Below are 11,276 nucleotides of genomic sequence, written 5' to 3' on the forward strand. Positions count from 1 at the left end.
GAAATCAAACTGTGTGTTGTGAAGTACCTGTAATTTCTCCATTCCTTAGTCAGATCCAGAGGCTAGGGTACACATTCAAAACATATTTTGATTTTTCCAGAACACAACATTTGCAAAACTTCAATGCAAAACATAAACAAGAAGTAAGAAAGCTCCCCACAGCATAAGTTAGAACAAACAATCCTACACTGAAATAGCCTTCTTCGTATCATGTCAGGTGAGACACAGCAAAAACTTCAACAGGAGGTCCCTACCTGCATTTGAAACACCCAGTTCATGAGACAGCTCAAGGAGCTACGCCATGAGATGGTCTGAGGTCATACAGGGGAAAGAAAAACCTCCCTGGCCTTTAACATCTACTGTGAGCGAATACAAAGGCGCACAGGCCTCTGTTCAGTGACTACCTTTGCAGAGGCAGGAGAACCAGGGCACCGTGTTCCTCTAATGCTGACAGCTAGTTTTCTTTCTCTGAATACAAATCAAGTTTGAATCCAGACTCCTACCAAAGGCTCCTGGAAAATGGAAGGTAAGAAGGGCGTTAGGAGAGGCTGTACAACACACCATACCTGGGGGTTGTGCCACTACCCACAAATGTTTAGAACAGACTGGAGAAAACCTGCGAGCCTAACTTGGGAGGGGGGGTGAAGCAGATGGATCTCCAAATTACAGCAGAAAAGCAGTATCTGCAGTATAAAAACAGTCCTAGAAAGTGGAAAACACATCACCCAAGATCTGACTCCAGCCAAGCCCTGGCAAACACAGGTGCTTCAACAACACCTCAACCCAAGACAGGCCAGTGACTACAGCTGCCGTAATGCACCTTGCAATAGCCGAATCCGTTTTTGTTTCTTTAATATAAAAAAGCAAGTCTTAGTTGAAAGCCATTGACGTCTCCATTCCAGTTCATCAGCAGCACCTCTGAGCTACTCTGCTGTCCACAACTTGAAGGTTCTGTCATAGGAGCAAGTCGCTATCAGCTGCCCGTCGAGGGAGATATCCAGTCCCATCACCTTTCCCTCGTGGCCAGCCAGCGTTTTCAGAGGGGACCAGCCAGGGTGAGTCCAGATCTTTGCCGTGTTGTCGTAAGCGCCTGTGAGCAGGAAGTTCCCGTGATTGGCTGCAGCAGAGGATGAGAAAAAGGGAAAAGTGAGAATTGCAAATAAAACCATGACAAATCTCTGCGAACCAGTACAGGCCTTCTCGACATGAAGATGTGTTTTTGAGTGGCCACCTCAGCTCAGGAGAGGCGGGGATAAGGAACACTGGACAGGAGGTACTTACGTTCAAATTTCACCCCGGTCACCAGGTTCTGATGGGCAGGAATAGTGTAGATGCACTTCCTTTGGCGGAGGTCCCACACCTTGCAAGTATTGTCACCACTGCCAGTTGCGACGTGGTATCTACCAAAGGGTGGAGGAAGAACACGCTGTTGGGAGCTGGGGTTTGTACTCAGAGCTCCCACGTAAACCATGCAAGTTCTTTTCTTACCCATTTGGGGAGAAGTTAACCCCGTAGATCTCCTTCAGGTGGCCTTCTAGAAACATGATACAGCGTCCTGTGCGCAAGTCCCACACCCGGCCGAAAGCATCCAGTCCACTAGGATTAGAGAATGCCCACGTTACCCATCAGACTTCAGCAACTGCCAGAGTCTGCTCAGCCTCACCAGCAGAAATCACCCACAAACTCACCCAGTCCCAGCGAGAGACCCATCCGTATGAAAGGCAATGTCATAGACCCCTTTGCTGTGCCCCTCCTGATGGAGAATCTCTTCCTGAGCTTCCAAGTCCCACAAGCGCCATGAGTGATCGTAGCTGTAAAAACAAAGCCTTTGTTTAACGACACGTATCTCCGAGGAGAGTAACAGGATATTTCACTAACTCTGTAGGCATTTTATTTGCAGCTGGAGACCAACCGGGCCTCACATGAGGTGCAGAGAAAGAAATCATGGAATCCCAGACTGGTTTGGGTTGGAAGGGACCTCCCAGCCCACCCAGTCCCACCCCTGCCATGGGCAGGGACACCCTCCACTAGCGCAGGTTGCCCAAAGCCCCATCCAACCTGGCCTTGAACACTGCCAGGGAGCCAGGGGCAGCCACAGCTTCTCTGGGCACCCTGTGCCAGGGCCTCAGCACCCTCACAGGGAAGGATTTCTGCCTCACATCCCATCTCCATCTCCCCTCCTGCAGCTTCAGGTCATTCCCCTTGGCCTGTCACTCCCTGCCCTTGTCACCAGTCCCTCTCCAGCTTTCCTGGAGCCCCTTTAGGGACTGGAAGGGGCTCTAAGGTCTCCCTGCAGCCTTCTCTTCTCCAGGCTGAACAGCCCCAACTCTCTCAGCCTGTCTCCATAGCAGAGGTGCTCCAGCCCTCTGACCGTCTCCGCGGCCTCCTCTGGACTCACTCCAACAGCTCCATGTCCTTCTTGTCCTGGGGACCCCCGAGCTGGATGCAGTACTGCAGGGGGGGTCTCACCAGAGCAGAGCAGAATCCCCTCCCTCGACCTGCTGGTCACGCTGCTGGGGATGCAGCCCAGGACACGGTTGGCTTTCTGGGCTGTGAGCACACATTGCCTGCTCATGCTGAGCTTTTCATCCCCCAACACCCCCAGGTCCTTCTCCTCAGGGCTGCTCTCAATCCATTCTCTGCCCAGCCTGTAGTTGTGCTTGGGATTGCACCGACCCACATGCAGGACCTTGCACTTGGCCTTGCTGAACTTCATGCAGTTCGCATGGGCCCACCTCTCCAGCCTGTCCGGGTCCCTCTGCATGGCATCCCTTCCCTCCAGCATGTCAAGCCACCACACAGCTTGGTGGTGTTGTCATTGGAATCCCAGTGACTTGCTGTTATTTACATTGCAACAGCCCAGCCGTTGTTGAGAACGGCCAACCCTTGCCCTGCTGGGCTCCTCTGTGGACAAGCAGCGGCGCCCACCGGGTTACTGGCCAGACAGCTAATGGTAATGTCTTAAAGCAAATAACCAAATCTCCGTACCAGGTAGTGCCCAGGAACCTCCCAGACGGGTGCCACATCACACGTGCCACTCTCATGCTGTGCCCTTCAATGTCTGCCACCGGTTCATCACTGAAAAACAGAAACAAAAAATCATGGCTCTAGCCAGGCCTCTGCAAACATTACGACCACAGCAAGAGAGCTGCTAATTAAACACAAGCCAGACAGGAAAATCAGAGTTTCAAGTGATGACTCTGAATTCTGCCTTTTGTTCACATGGCCAAAGCTCTAAGTGAAACCCTTTATCCACATTCCTGTTGGTTATAAAGTTCTCCTGGGATAATTATTTCCTGAAAATTAACAAGCCCCTTGTTAATAGCACTTTGAAAGTAGTAACAGCAGAAACAAACCGCGGACTCCTTGGGCAGCAGGGTGTTTTACTGCAGCTACACAGAACGCATCCTGAACTACAGCAAATCCAGCTATTCTGAAGAACCGCAGGGCAGGCAGGATGGAGTGAATATTTATTCTCCTAGAATTACAGGCAGCAGGTCAGTAGTCTTCAGCAGAGGACCTAAGCAGCATTTAGAGTTTCTTTTCAACAGACCAACTAAAGAGACTCATAAACAACCTGTTCCTTCACACAGGCACACTTCTGCAATTAAAAATGGTGCTTTTCAGCTAAGGATAAGCAAGTGAGGATCTCAGAGCTGCCTGCCTCTTCCTCAGGTGCACTGCAGGGCTCCACTTTTCAAACCCAGCAGATGCCAGGGCTCGGTATCTACACCAGTCTCTTCTTCACAGGTTTGAGATAGATACTGCACATCCAAAACTACGCTGTGCAATGACAGAGCCACTTGTTTTCATTACAGGATGAAGCTACAGTGCATGGTCATGCGTTTGGTCAGTCCCTCTCTGAGTACTGGTGCTCCCCAATAACTCAAAAGTTCATTTGTTTGTATACAAGAAAGGAAATTTTCTCCTAAATGAAAGGTAAGAGCAAAACAATGTCCAAATCCTCCATCCATCACCCAAAGCAGTTCACCAATGCCCAGCAGCAGTTCTGACTTGATTCTTTTCAGACAATTTCCCCTCACCTTGATTCCCTAATCAGGGTGATCTCTTTTCCTGCTGAAGAAGGTGGCACATACTGAGGCCAGGAATTGCACTGGTATAACTACAAGAAAAGGTTATATTTGCAGGAGGATGGTAAATGTCCAAGGTTTAATAACACAAAATAAACCCCCAAACAACAATGCAGCAGCTGCGCATGTCTGGCACCATTCTGACCTTTCAAGGCTCCAGAGCTTGACAGAACCATCAGCGGCACAGGAGGCCAGGTTGACGTCCTTCTTGTCTAGGGAGACGGTAGCTTTGGGATGGAAGACTATTGCTCCTACATTGGTGTTATGTCCTTAAGAGAAATGAAAAATCAAAATCTTGGCCAGTTCTTCAGAAAAGCAGCATTTCTTTGTCACTAATTAGTCAGGTAGCAGCGAACACTTTCACTGTGTCCTCCCACACTGGAGTGGAAGTTGCGTTATAATTACTGACACATCTGTCCTGCAGACAGCAAAACTGCAACTCCAGCAGCAGTCACTTAAAAGTCTCACACGCTGAGGTTTGTAACCCTCAAAATGCAGTGAAAATTCAACATAGGAATCAAGAGATTTGTCCTCACATGTGTATTTAGTCAAAGTTGTGACCACCATTCAAAGAACCTCACCGCTGTTAAGTGGCCTGGCTAAAAATGCTGGTATTTGGCTCAAAATACCTCAAACCAGGTTTTGAAACAAAACAAGAATATCACTCAAACAGGAACAACAAGCTTGGGTCTTGGCTCTAAGAGAAAGGCCAGGACTTTGTCTTGATTATGAGACACGTGCCCACGCTCTGCAAGCCTGACTGATGCTCTCATTAGAATAAAACCTGCCCAAAGAACAACTACCTTTTGAATCACAAAGTAATTCAGGCATGGGAACTCAACCCAGAGAGGAACAAAAGGACTAAGCCAAGAGTCTCAGTGAAAGTCGCTCTCTACCTCGTAAGGTGTGAACAAGGTTGCAGTCAGGCACGGACCAGAGCTTGCACAATCCACTCCTGTTGAAGACAAGAAACAGACGTCAGTGTAGACAGAAACGTCAAAGAGATCAAACAGCTGCAAAACCACCCTGGGGGCATTCTGCAACGGCTAAAATACCAATATGCTTTGGGCAACCAACCATAGGGACTAATGCACTCAGATTCAAATCTCTGCTGAGCTCTCAAACGGGGTGAAGAGAGTTCAGAGTAGGAAGAAAAAGGATTTCAGAACTCTCACAATTCACCGGCCTCCAATCACATCCCTCTCCTTCACTCCTCCTGTGCTCTCCTAGCCCCTAAAGCAAGTGCTGTAAAAGAAAACGTACCAACAGGCTGTAGCGAGGAGTTTGGAATTGGGGCTGAAGTGGCAGTAGGACAGTGGGCGATCGTCTCCAATCTGACTGCAGAAGTTATTCAAGGACTGTAACCAAATAAAAAGAAAACAATAAATGAGTAAAGTACCAACGACCTAGGGAAAGCCCTGGCCAAAGACTGAGGTGAAGGAGGCAAATGCACGCAGGAGAGCCACCGAGCCAGCTGGACCATAACCTAGCATGGCCCCGGGGCACAGCTTAGCTCTAACGTTACACCCATAGCGCTGGCCACCAATAATCCCGCAGGCCTGCTTTGCAGCTACGGGTTTGACAGAGAACTTGCTATAGTTTTGGCCTCTCTACAGCTCATCCAATAAATACAACCAGACTAGGGTAGGCAGTGTGGTGCACTTAGGGGAGAAGCAAATCCTCCAGCAGCTAATACCTCTGGGTGTAAACAGGATTAGAGCAGCAGCACACTGTGTGCTTGAGCCTTTCTGTTCAGTTAAGCTGGGAATCTGACTCAACGTGCTTGAAAAGGGTGTCTCGGAGTCATCTAAAACACATTTTGCACTACTGTGTTGGTTATTATTTCCCTTGGTTTTATGCCCTAGTGACCATTGTGCAGAAAGAGGAAAGTGAGCGGTCCCTTCCCAGCCAGCTAAACCTGCGACAAAGCCAGGAATAAATTCCTTTAGCTTCACAGACAAGCGGCAAGGCAACGCAGGGACATCTCTTCATCCCTCTGAATCACTGAAGAAAGAGTTAGAACATGCTTAGGCATAGCACAGGGGAAGAGAAAAAAAGCGGCGCTTTCTAACAGATGACAGCGCAGAAAACCAAACTCCGGGCAGCTGATCTCTTTCTGATCTCTCTGGAGGATCAAGAAAAAGTTGTGAGAACAGCAGCTGAGCAGATGCCAAACCTACTCGCAGGGATTTGTGTAGCTCCTGTCTCTGCGATGTCCTGGTTGCCTCTGGAATCTCTTTGAGCAGCCGGGCTTCTTCGAGCCGCTTCACTGCCCTGTGAAGAGGAAAAGTGGAGTAACAAGCCGCTACATTTTCCCTGCCCTGCTGCTGGAAACAGGCCTCTCCCCCTTCTTCCCCCAAACTGGGCTAACACTGCAGTCAGTGACTGAGAACTCAAGCTCTGAGCTCAGTGGACTTGCCTACCAAGGACAATGTTCCTCATTCCTTTCATCTCAAATTCCCGGCATGGCCCACAGTGGGATTAGCAGCTAGATTTTACAAAAGCTTGCATCTCCCTCCTTACTTGTGCTGGTTTATCTCACCTGGGGAGCGAGTAGTTAGCAAGCCACAGCCTTGCTGTTTTCAGACTGCGTGGTCCTTCATGGTACCAGGTTTGCTGATACTGTTAAGAACAAAACCAAAGAAAAAACTCTTCTGTGACACTGCTCTTCTAGTCAGTTACCTTTGACGACCCCCTCTTAGTACGTAAGTGCCGCCACAGCATCTGCTCTTAAACCTTGCTGTGTTAAGGCCTCTTTTTAATGGCATTTTGCATAACTATCAGCCCTAGGAAAAGGGATTAAGAGACCCAAGTCAAACTCTCTGCCCTACAGATCAGATCCTGAGGTGCAGCCATTTCACTCAAAAATATTCCCATTGAACAGTAACTCATTTTACTTAATGATGTGCAGCTGATCGTTACACTCCCTCCTTCCTGACACATCACCTACTCCAATGGAAGCCCAGAGCTGCAGAAATTATCCTTGTTTCTGACAATAAGCTCCCAAAATAATAAGGAAAAAATCAACTCAGGAGACAGGAGAAGCAGAAAGAAAGATCAAAGGCAGAAACAGATGCAGTAGCAGAAACACAGCTTCTTTTTCTCGAGTATGAAGACAAACAACAATGAAGGACTCGCTATACTAAGTAACAGTCCAAACGTCCAATCTCCTGTTTTATAAGCTGTGCGCAGCATGGAATTTGACCTGCAAGTATAAGCCAGGCTTAACACTCCTGATTTAGATAAAACACTGCCACAGTTTTGCTAAAATGGGCAACACAGAAGCAGCACGAAGGGACAACATGAGAACACATGGACTGACCAAACCCAAGAGTCCTGGGACCGTCAAAATAAGATATCTCAAAGATACAGATCCCCCTCAGCACTGAGAACAAGAGAGACCGTTACCTCATCTTTGGATTTTTTAGACCTGTCATCATCTTTCCTGGTCTTTTTTAATGCATCTGTGCCAACCACCGAAAGGATATTTCTCAATCTGGAAAAAAAACACATTAAGTCGTATTCACTCAGTGAATTCTCAGCTAACCTGACAAATCATCACTGTCTGCCATTCTTTCTTCCTCGGCACTCTTGCTGCATTGCAATGAAGCGTTACTGACTGGCAACACTCACTGTACCCCAACTAGAGGGAAAACATCAGGAATTTGATAAACTGGCTAAAGCTGAGCATTCTCTGTTTGCAACACTGGGGACAGACACAGCACCTCTCCCTCCTTTCTGCAGGACCTTCTCCAAAGAGCGTGATGGGCTCCCCGAGAGCTCGCAAACAGGCTTTCACTTCAGAGTCATCAGTGGACACGTTGATCTGCCGGGCTCTCTTCCTGCGCTCAAACTCAGCCAGCACCTCCGCCTGCCGCTCACTCATGTGGTCTTCGAGATCAAAGACTTCACCTGAACAAAAACCAAAACCATCAGATTGAAACCAGGTTGGACGAGAGATCCTTCTCCAACAGGAAGATCCAAACAAGGAGCCAACAGTCCAGGTAACGGTCTCACCTTTTGGATTTTAAATTACGCTCAAAAGCTGATCAGAAACTTTTGAAAGTGTCACATTCCAGAGCAGGAGGATTAAAAAAAAAAAAAAACCAACAAAACAAAAAAAGGTCATTAAGCATTCTTACCGCTGCTTATGTTGATGTTGCCAGCCTCAATCGCAGCCTTCATCCCTTCTTTTCCCAGCAGCCCCGATTCTCCTTTTGCCAGACGCTCTCTCTCTTTCTCTTCCAAACTGCCATAAAAGATGGGGGCTCTCTTGGCCGGAGGAGCATCGCTCTCCTCTGCAGGCTTGCTCTTCGTGGCCTGGAAGGTAAAGGCAGAATTTTAAGAGTGTTTTGGCTGAAAAGGAGTCAACAAACAGCTTGCTTGTGCAAGAAAGCACTGCTCTGCAAGAGAGTTAGTACGTATATCATGAAGAGGCTCTGAAATTGTGTGAGGTGTTAATCTGGGACAGTAAGGTCATGCCCCAAGTGCAAAGATCAAAGGTAAAATGTGATGTTAAATAATTTGCTTAAATTATACTATGCTGTTTTCTTTATTATCTGCTTAGACCTCATTTTTTAAGGCTCTGGGGTTTTGATTTTTCAAAAAAACCACTTTAGAACATGAAGCTTTTCCTAATGTCGCTGAAGAAGCCCCAGAGAGGCAGGAGCGCTACACCGTCAGCCCTCGGTGCCCCCGCTGGAAAGCAGAGGGAGATGGAAAGGCAACGGCTCCTTCCTCCCGGGAGAGGCGCGTTACAACAGACTTTCCAAGGACAACTACGGGATTCTGTAAAAACGCGTGAAAACACGTAAGCGCTGCAGTCGCGGCCCTTTGAGTGGCCCCGGTGCCACCGACGGCACAGGGATGCCTCCCCCCACCGGGGGCGCCTCCCCCCACCGGGGGCTCTCCGCCGCCACAAACCCCACACGCCCCAAAGCAAACGCGAGCCCACGGCTCGGCCTGGGGCCTCTCCCCACCCCTCCGGGCCCGCGGATCGGTACCACCCCGTGCGCGTAACGGGCCCAGAGCCGCCCCCCACCCCCAGACACCCACCTCCGCAGGCGCGGGGGCCCGCACGGGGGGCCGGGCACCGCCGCGCGCCGCTGGTGCCCGCACGGAGGCCATGGTGGGGGCGCACCGGGGGGGTGCACCAGGAGACGAGACGGACCAGACCGGACCGGACGAAACAAGCCACAGCGCGCCGCGCACAGGCTCCGGCGCCTCACAACCACTTCCGGGGGACGCGGGGCACGCCGGGAGACGTGGCCAGGGAAGCGGGGCACGCCGGGAGGCGCAGTGCCCGCTAGCGGCAGGACGCGCGGGGCACGCCGGGAGGCGCGGTCTGAGCGCGCTCGGCCCTCGCCGCTGGCGGCTGAGGCTGAGGGAGAGCGGCGGCGGGTCGCGATGCTGCGGCGGAAGCCGACGCGGCTAGAGCTGAAGCTGGACGACATCGAGGAGTTCGAAAGCATCCGGAAGGACCTGGAGGTGCGAGCGGGGCCGGCCGCGGCGGCCCCCGGCGGGTCTGTCTGCCCCCGCCCGGGAGCGCCCTGACGCGGCCCCTTTGCCCCGCAGAGCCGCAAGAAGCAGCGGGAGGACGCGGAGGCGGCGGCGGCCGGCGAGGAGGCGGCGGCCATCGCGCTGGGCACCGACCACAAGAGCCGGGAGCAGATCATCAACGACCGCATCGGCTACAAGCCGCAGCCTAAGGCCGGCGGCCGCGCCGCCCACTTCGGCACCTTCGAGTTCTAGCGGCGGGGGCGGCCCCGGCTCACCGGGACACGGCGCCTCGGGAGGGGCCCCGGGGCTGGGGGCCGGGCCTCGTATCCCGTCCGTCCCCCCCCCCCCATGTTTGGTGTTTGGGTTGTTGGGTTTGTTTTGTTTTTTTTTTTTTAAGTTTGTCCTGTTAACACGCCCATGAACGCCCCTTGGCCAAGTGTTTTGTTTTAAATAAAAATGTTTGGGTTTTTTTTAAAAAAAGAAAATAAATCACATGAGCGGCTTTAAATGGCTGTGCAGACCATACAGGCAGGGATGGAAACACCAAGGCCACCGGTGTTTCCTTCGCCTGTGTGTGCCCCGATACAGCGAGGGGGTAAAACACCACTTCTGCGGAAGGACCTTCTGCCTTAATAATGTTAAGAATGGAGCCAGTGGAACATGTCCGTTTAAACCTTTAGCCCTACGAGTTGGTGACCCCGCTAAGAACATACTGGAGAGCATCTCGCTAACGTTCTACAAGCCTGTGTGAATAAAGGCAGCGGGTGTTGCAGCTTAGGTGCAGGCGGCAGCACTCGCAGACGCTGCTCTGCCCTTTCCTGAAGGGCCAGGAGGGAAGCCCCCGCGTCTGCGTGAGTCCCAGACGTTCACAGGGATGGCTGCACAGCTACTGCTCAGTCAGCGCTGCAGCTGGGACGTGGGTCAGGCCCTTAGCAGGGAACATCTGCCACCCTGGATGCGGAACAATATCCCGTAGTTTCTGATTGAGCAGTTCTTCCTCATGCTTACCCGTTCTGCTTCTGTTCAGCCCCGGGGAGCACATCACCTCAGCCATGCTAGTTTGTCACCCTGCGATGGAGTTTCAGGTGGCTGCCAGCAATGTTTGTTGCTTGGATTGTTGCTGTTTAATTATTGCTGGTGTCACATAAAAAGCAGAGAAGTAGATTGATTTCTGACAGAGTAACCAGCATGTACCCGGATGCACAACAGCGACTCGCACCCCCGTCAGCTGGCTGGGCACGTCAGGAAAGGTGAGGGAATGCAGAGCCCCAAAGAGGAGGAGTTCAGCATGCAGGCGGGTGAGCCGAAGGAACCGAGTTACAAAAACTGAAGCAGCTTGTTGGTGTTTTAAGAAACTCCGCTCCCTGCAGACTGGGGCAGGGGGCAGAGCAGGGCACCAGCAGCCCTGGGGCCTGCGCCAGGACACCCGCAGGGATCTTGGAGGTGGAACGGGGGCTTCCCCTGCTCCCGGCTGGGACTGTTCTCTACCAGCAGAGCCATCACTTACAGTTCTTCAGTGTCTCCAGCAATGCTCCAAACCAGACTTGTTAAATTCAGGCTTCATAGGCTGTAGGTGCATCAAATTTCAGGTGAGGCTGGGGAAATGTATGGAACTTTTTTCAAACTGGAGAGGGCCACAACCTGGCCTGGAGCAGAGCTGCTTTCCAGCCACATAAAACTGTCAGG

The 11,276-nt window shown here is 51.2% G+C and overlaps 2 protein-coding genes across 2 annotated transcripts; one reads left to right on the forward strand and one right to left on the reverse strand.

Annotated features, from left to right (window-relative positions):
• Window positions 1-10: 10 nt before the first annotated feature.
• PRPF4 (pre-mRNA processing factor 4) lies at window positions 11-9,337 on the reverse strand. The gene is made up of 14 exons (XM_054848132.1): window positions 9,147-9,337; window positions 8,234-8,411; window positions 7,817-8,003; window positions 7,500-7,587; window positions 6,634-6,713; window positions 6,272-6,365; window positions 5,355-5,449; window positions 4,988-5,046; window positions 4,237-4,360; window positions 2,989-3,078; window positions 1,689-1,811; window positions 1,489-1,596; window positions 1,282-1,400; window positions 11-1,117 (listed from the first exon to the last, which is right to left on the reverse strand). The coding sequence occupies exons 1-14, from the start codon at window positions 9,216-9,218 to the stop codon at window positions 924-926; spliced, it is 1,611 nt and encodes a 536-aa protein (XP_054704107.1). The 5' UTR covers window positions 9,219-9,337; the 3' UTR covers window positions 11-923.
• Window positions 9,338-9,382: 45 nt separating this feature from the next.
• Window positions 9,383-10,098, forward strand: CDC26 (cell division cycle 26). Its single transcript, XM_054848153.1, has 2 exons — window positions 9,383-9,578; window positions 9,666-10,098. Exons 1-2 carry the CDS (start codon window positions 9,498-9,500, stop codon window positions 9,840-9,842), a joined length of 258 nt encoding a protein of 85 aa, XP_054704128.1. The 5' UTR covers window positions 9,383-9,497; the 3' UTR covers window positions 9,843-10,098.
• Window positions 10,099-11,276: the final 1,178 nt, after the last annotated feature.

This window comes from Grus americana, chromosome 20 (genome assembly GCF_028858705.1).
Source record: "Grus americana isolate bGruAme1 chromosome 20, bGruAme1.mat, whole genome shotgun sequence".
In the NCBI taxonomy this organism is placed as follows: domain Eukaryota; kingdom Metazoa; phylum Chordata; class Aves; order Gruiformes; family Gruidae; genus Grus; species Grus americana.

Bases quoted from the DNA above. Each gene is read 5' to 3' on its own strand.
- CDC26 (XM_054848153.1), top strand. From the start codon at position 9,498: ATGCTGCGGCGGAAGCCGACGCGGCTAGAGCTGAAGCTGGACGACATC. The intron at 9,579-9,665 runs GTGCGAGCGGGG...TTTGCCCCGCAG, and splicing joins GCATCCGGAAGGACCTGGAG to AGCCGCAAGAAGCAGCGGGA.
- PRPF4 (XM_054848132.1), bottom strand. From the start codon at position 9,218: ATGGCCTCCGTGCGGGCACCAGCGGCGCGCGGCGGTGCCCGGCCCCCC. The intron at 7,588-7,816 runs GTGCTGTGTCTG...TTTTTTTTCCAG, and splicing joins CCTGCAGAAAGGAGGGAGAG to ATTGAGAAATATCCTTTCGG. The intron at 6,714-7,499 runs GTAACGGTCTCT...TGTTCTTAACAG, and splicing joins CTAAAAAATCCAAAGATGAG to TATCAGCAAACCTGGTACCA.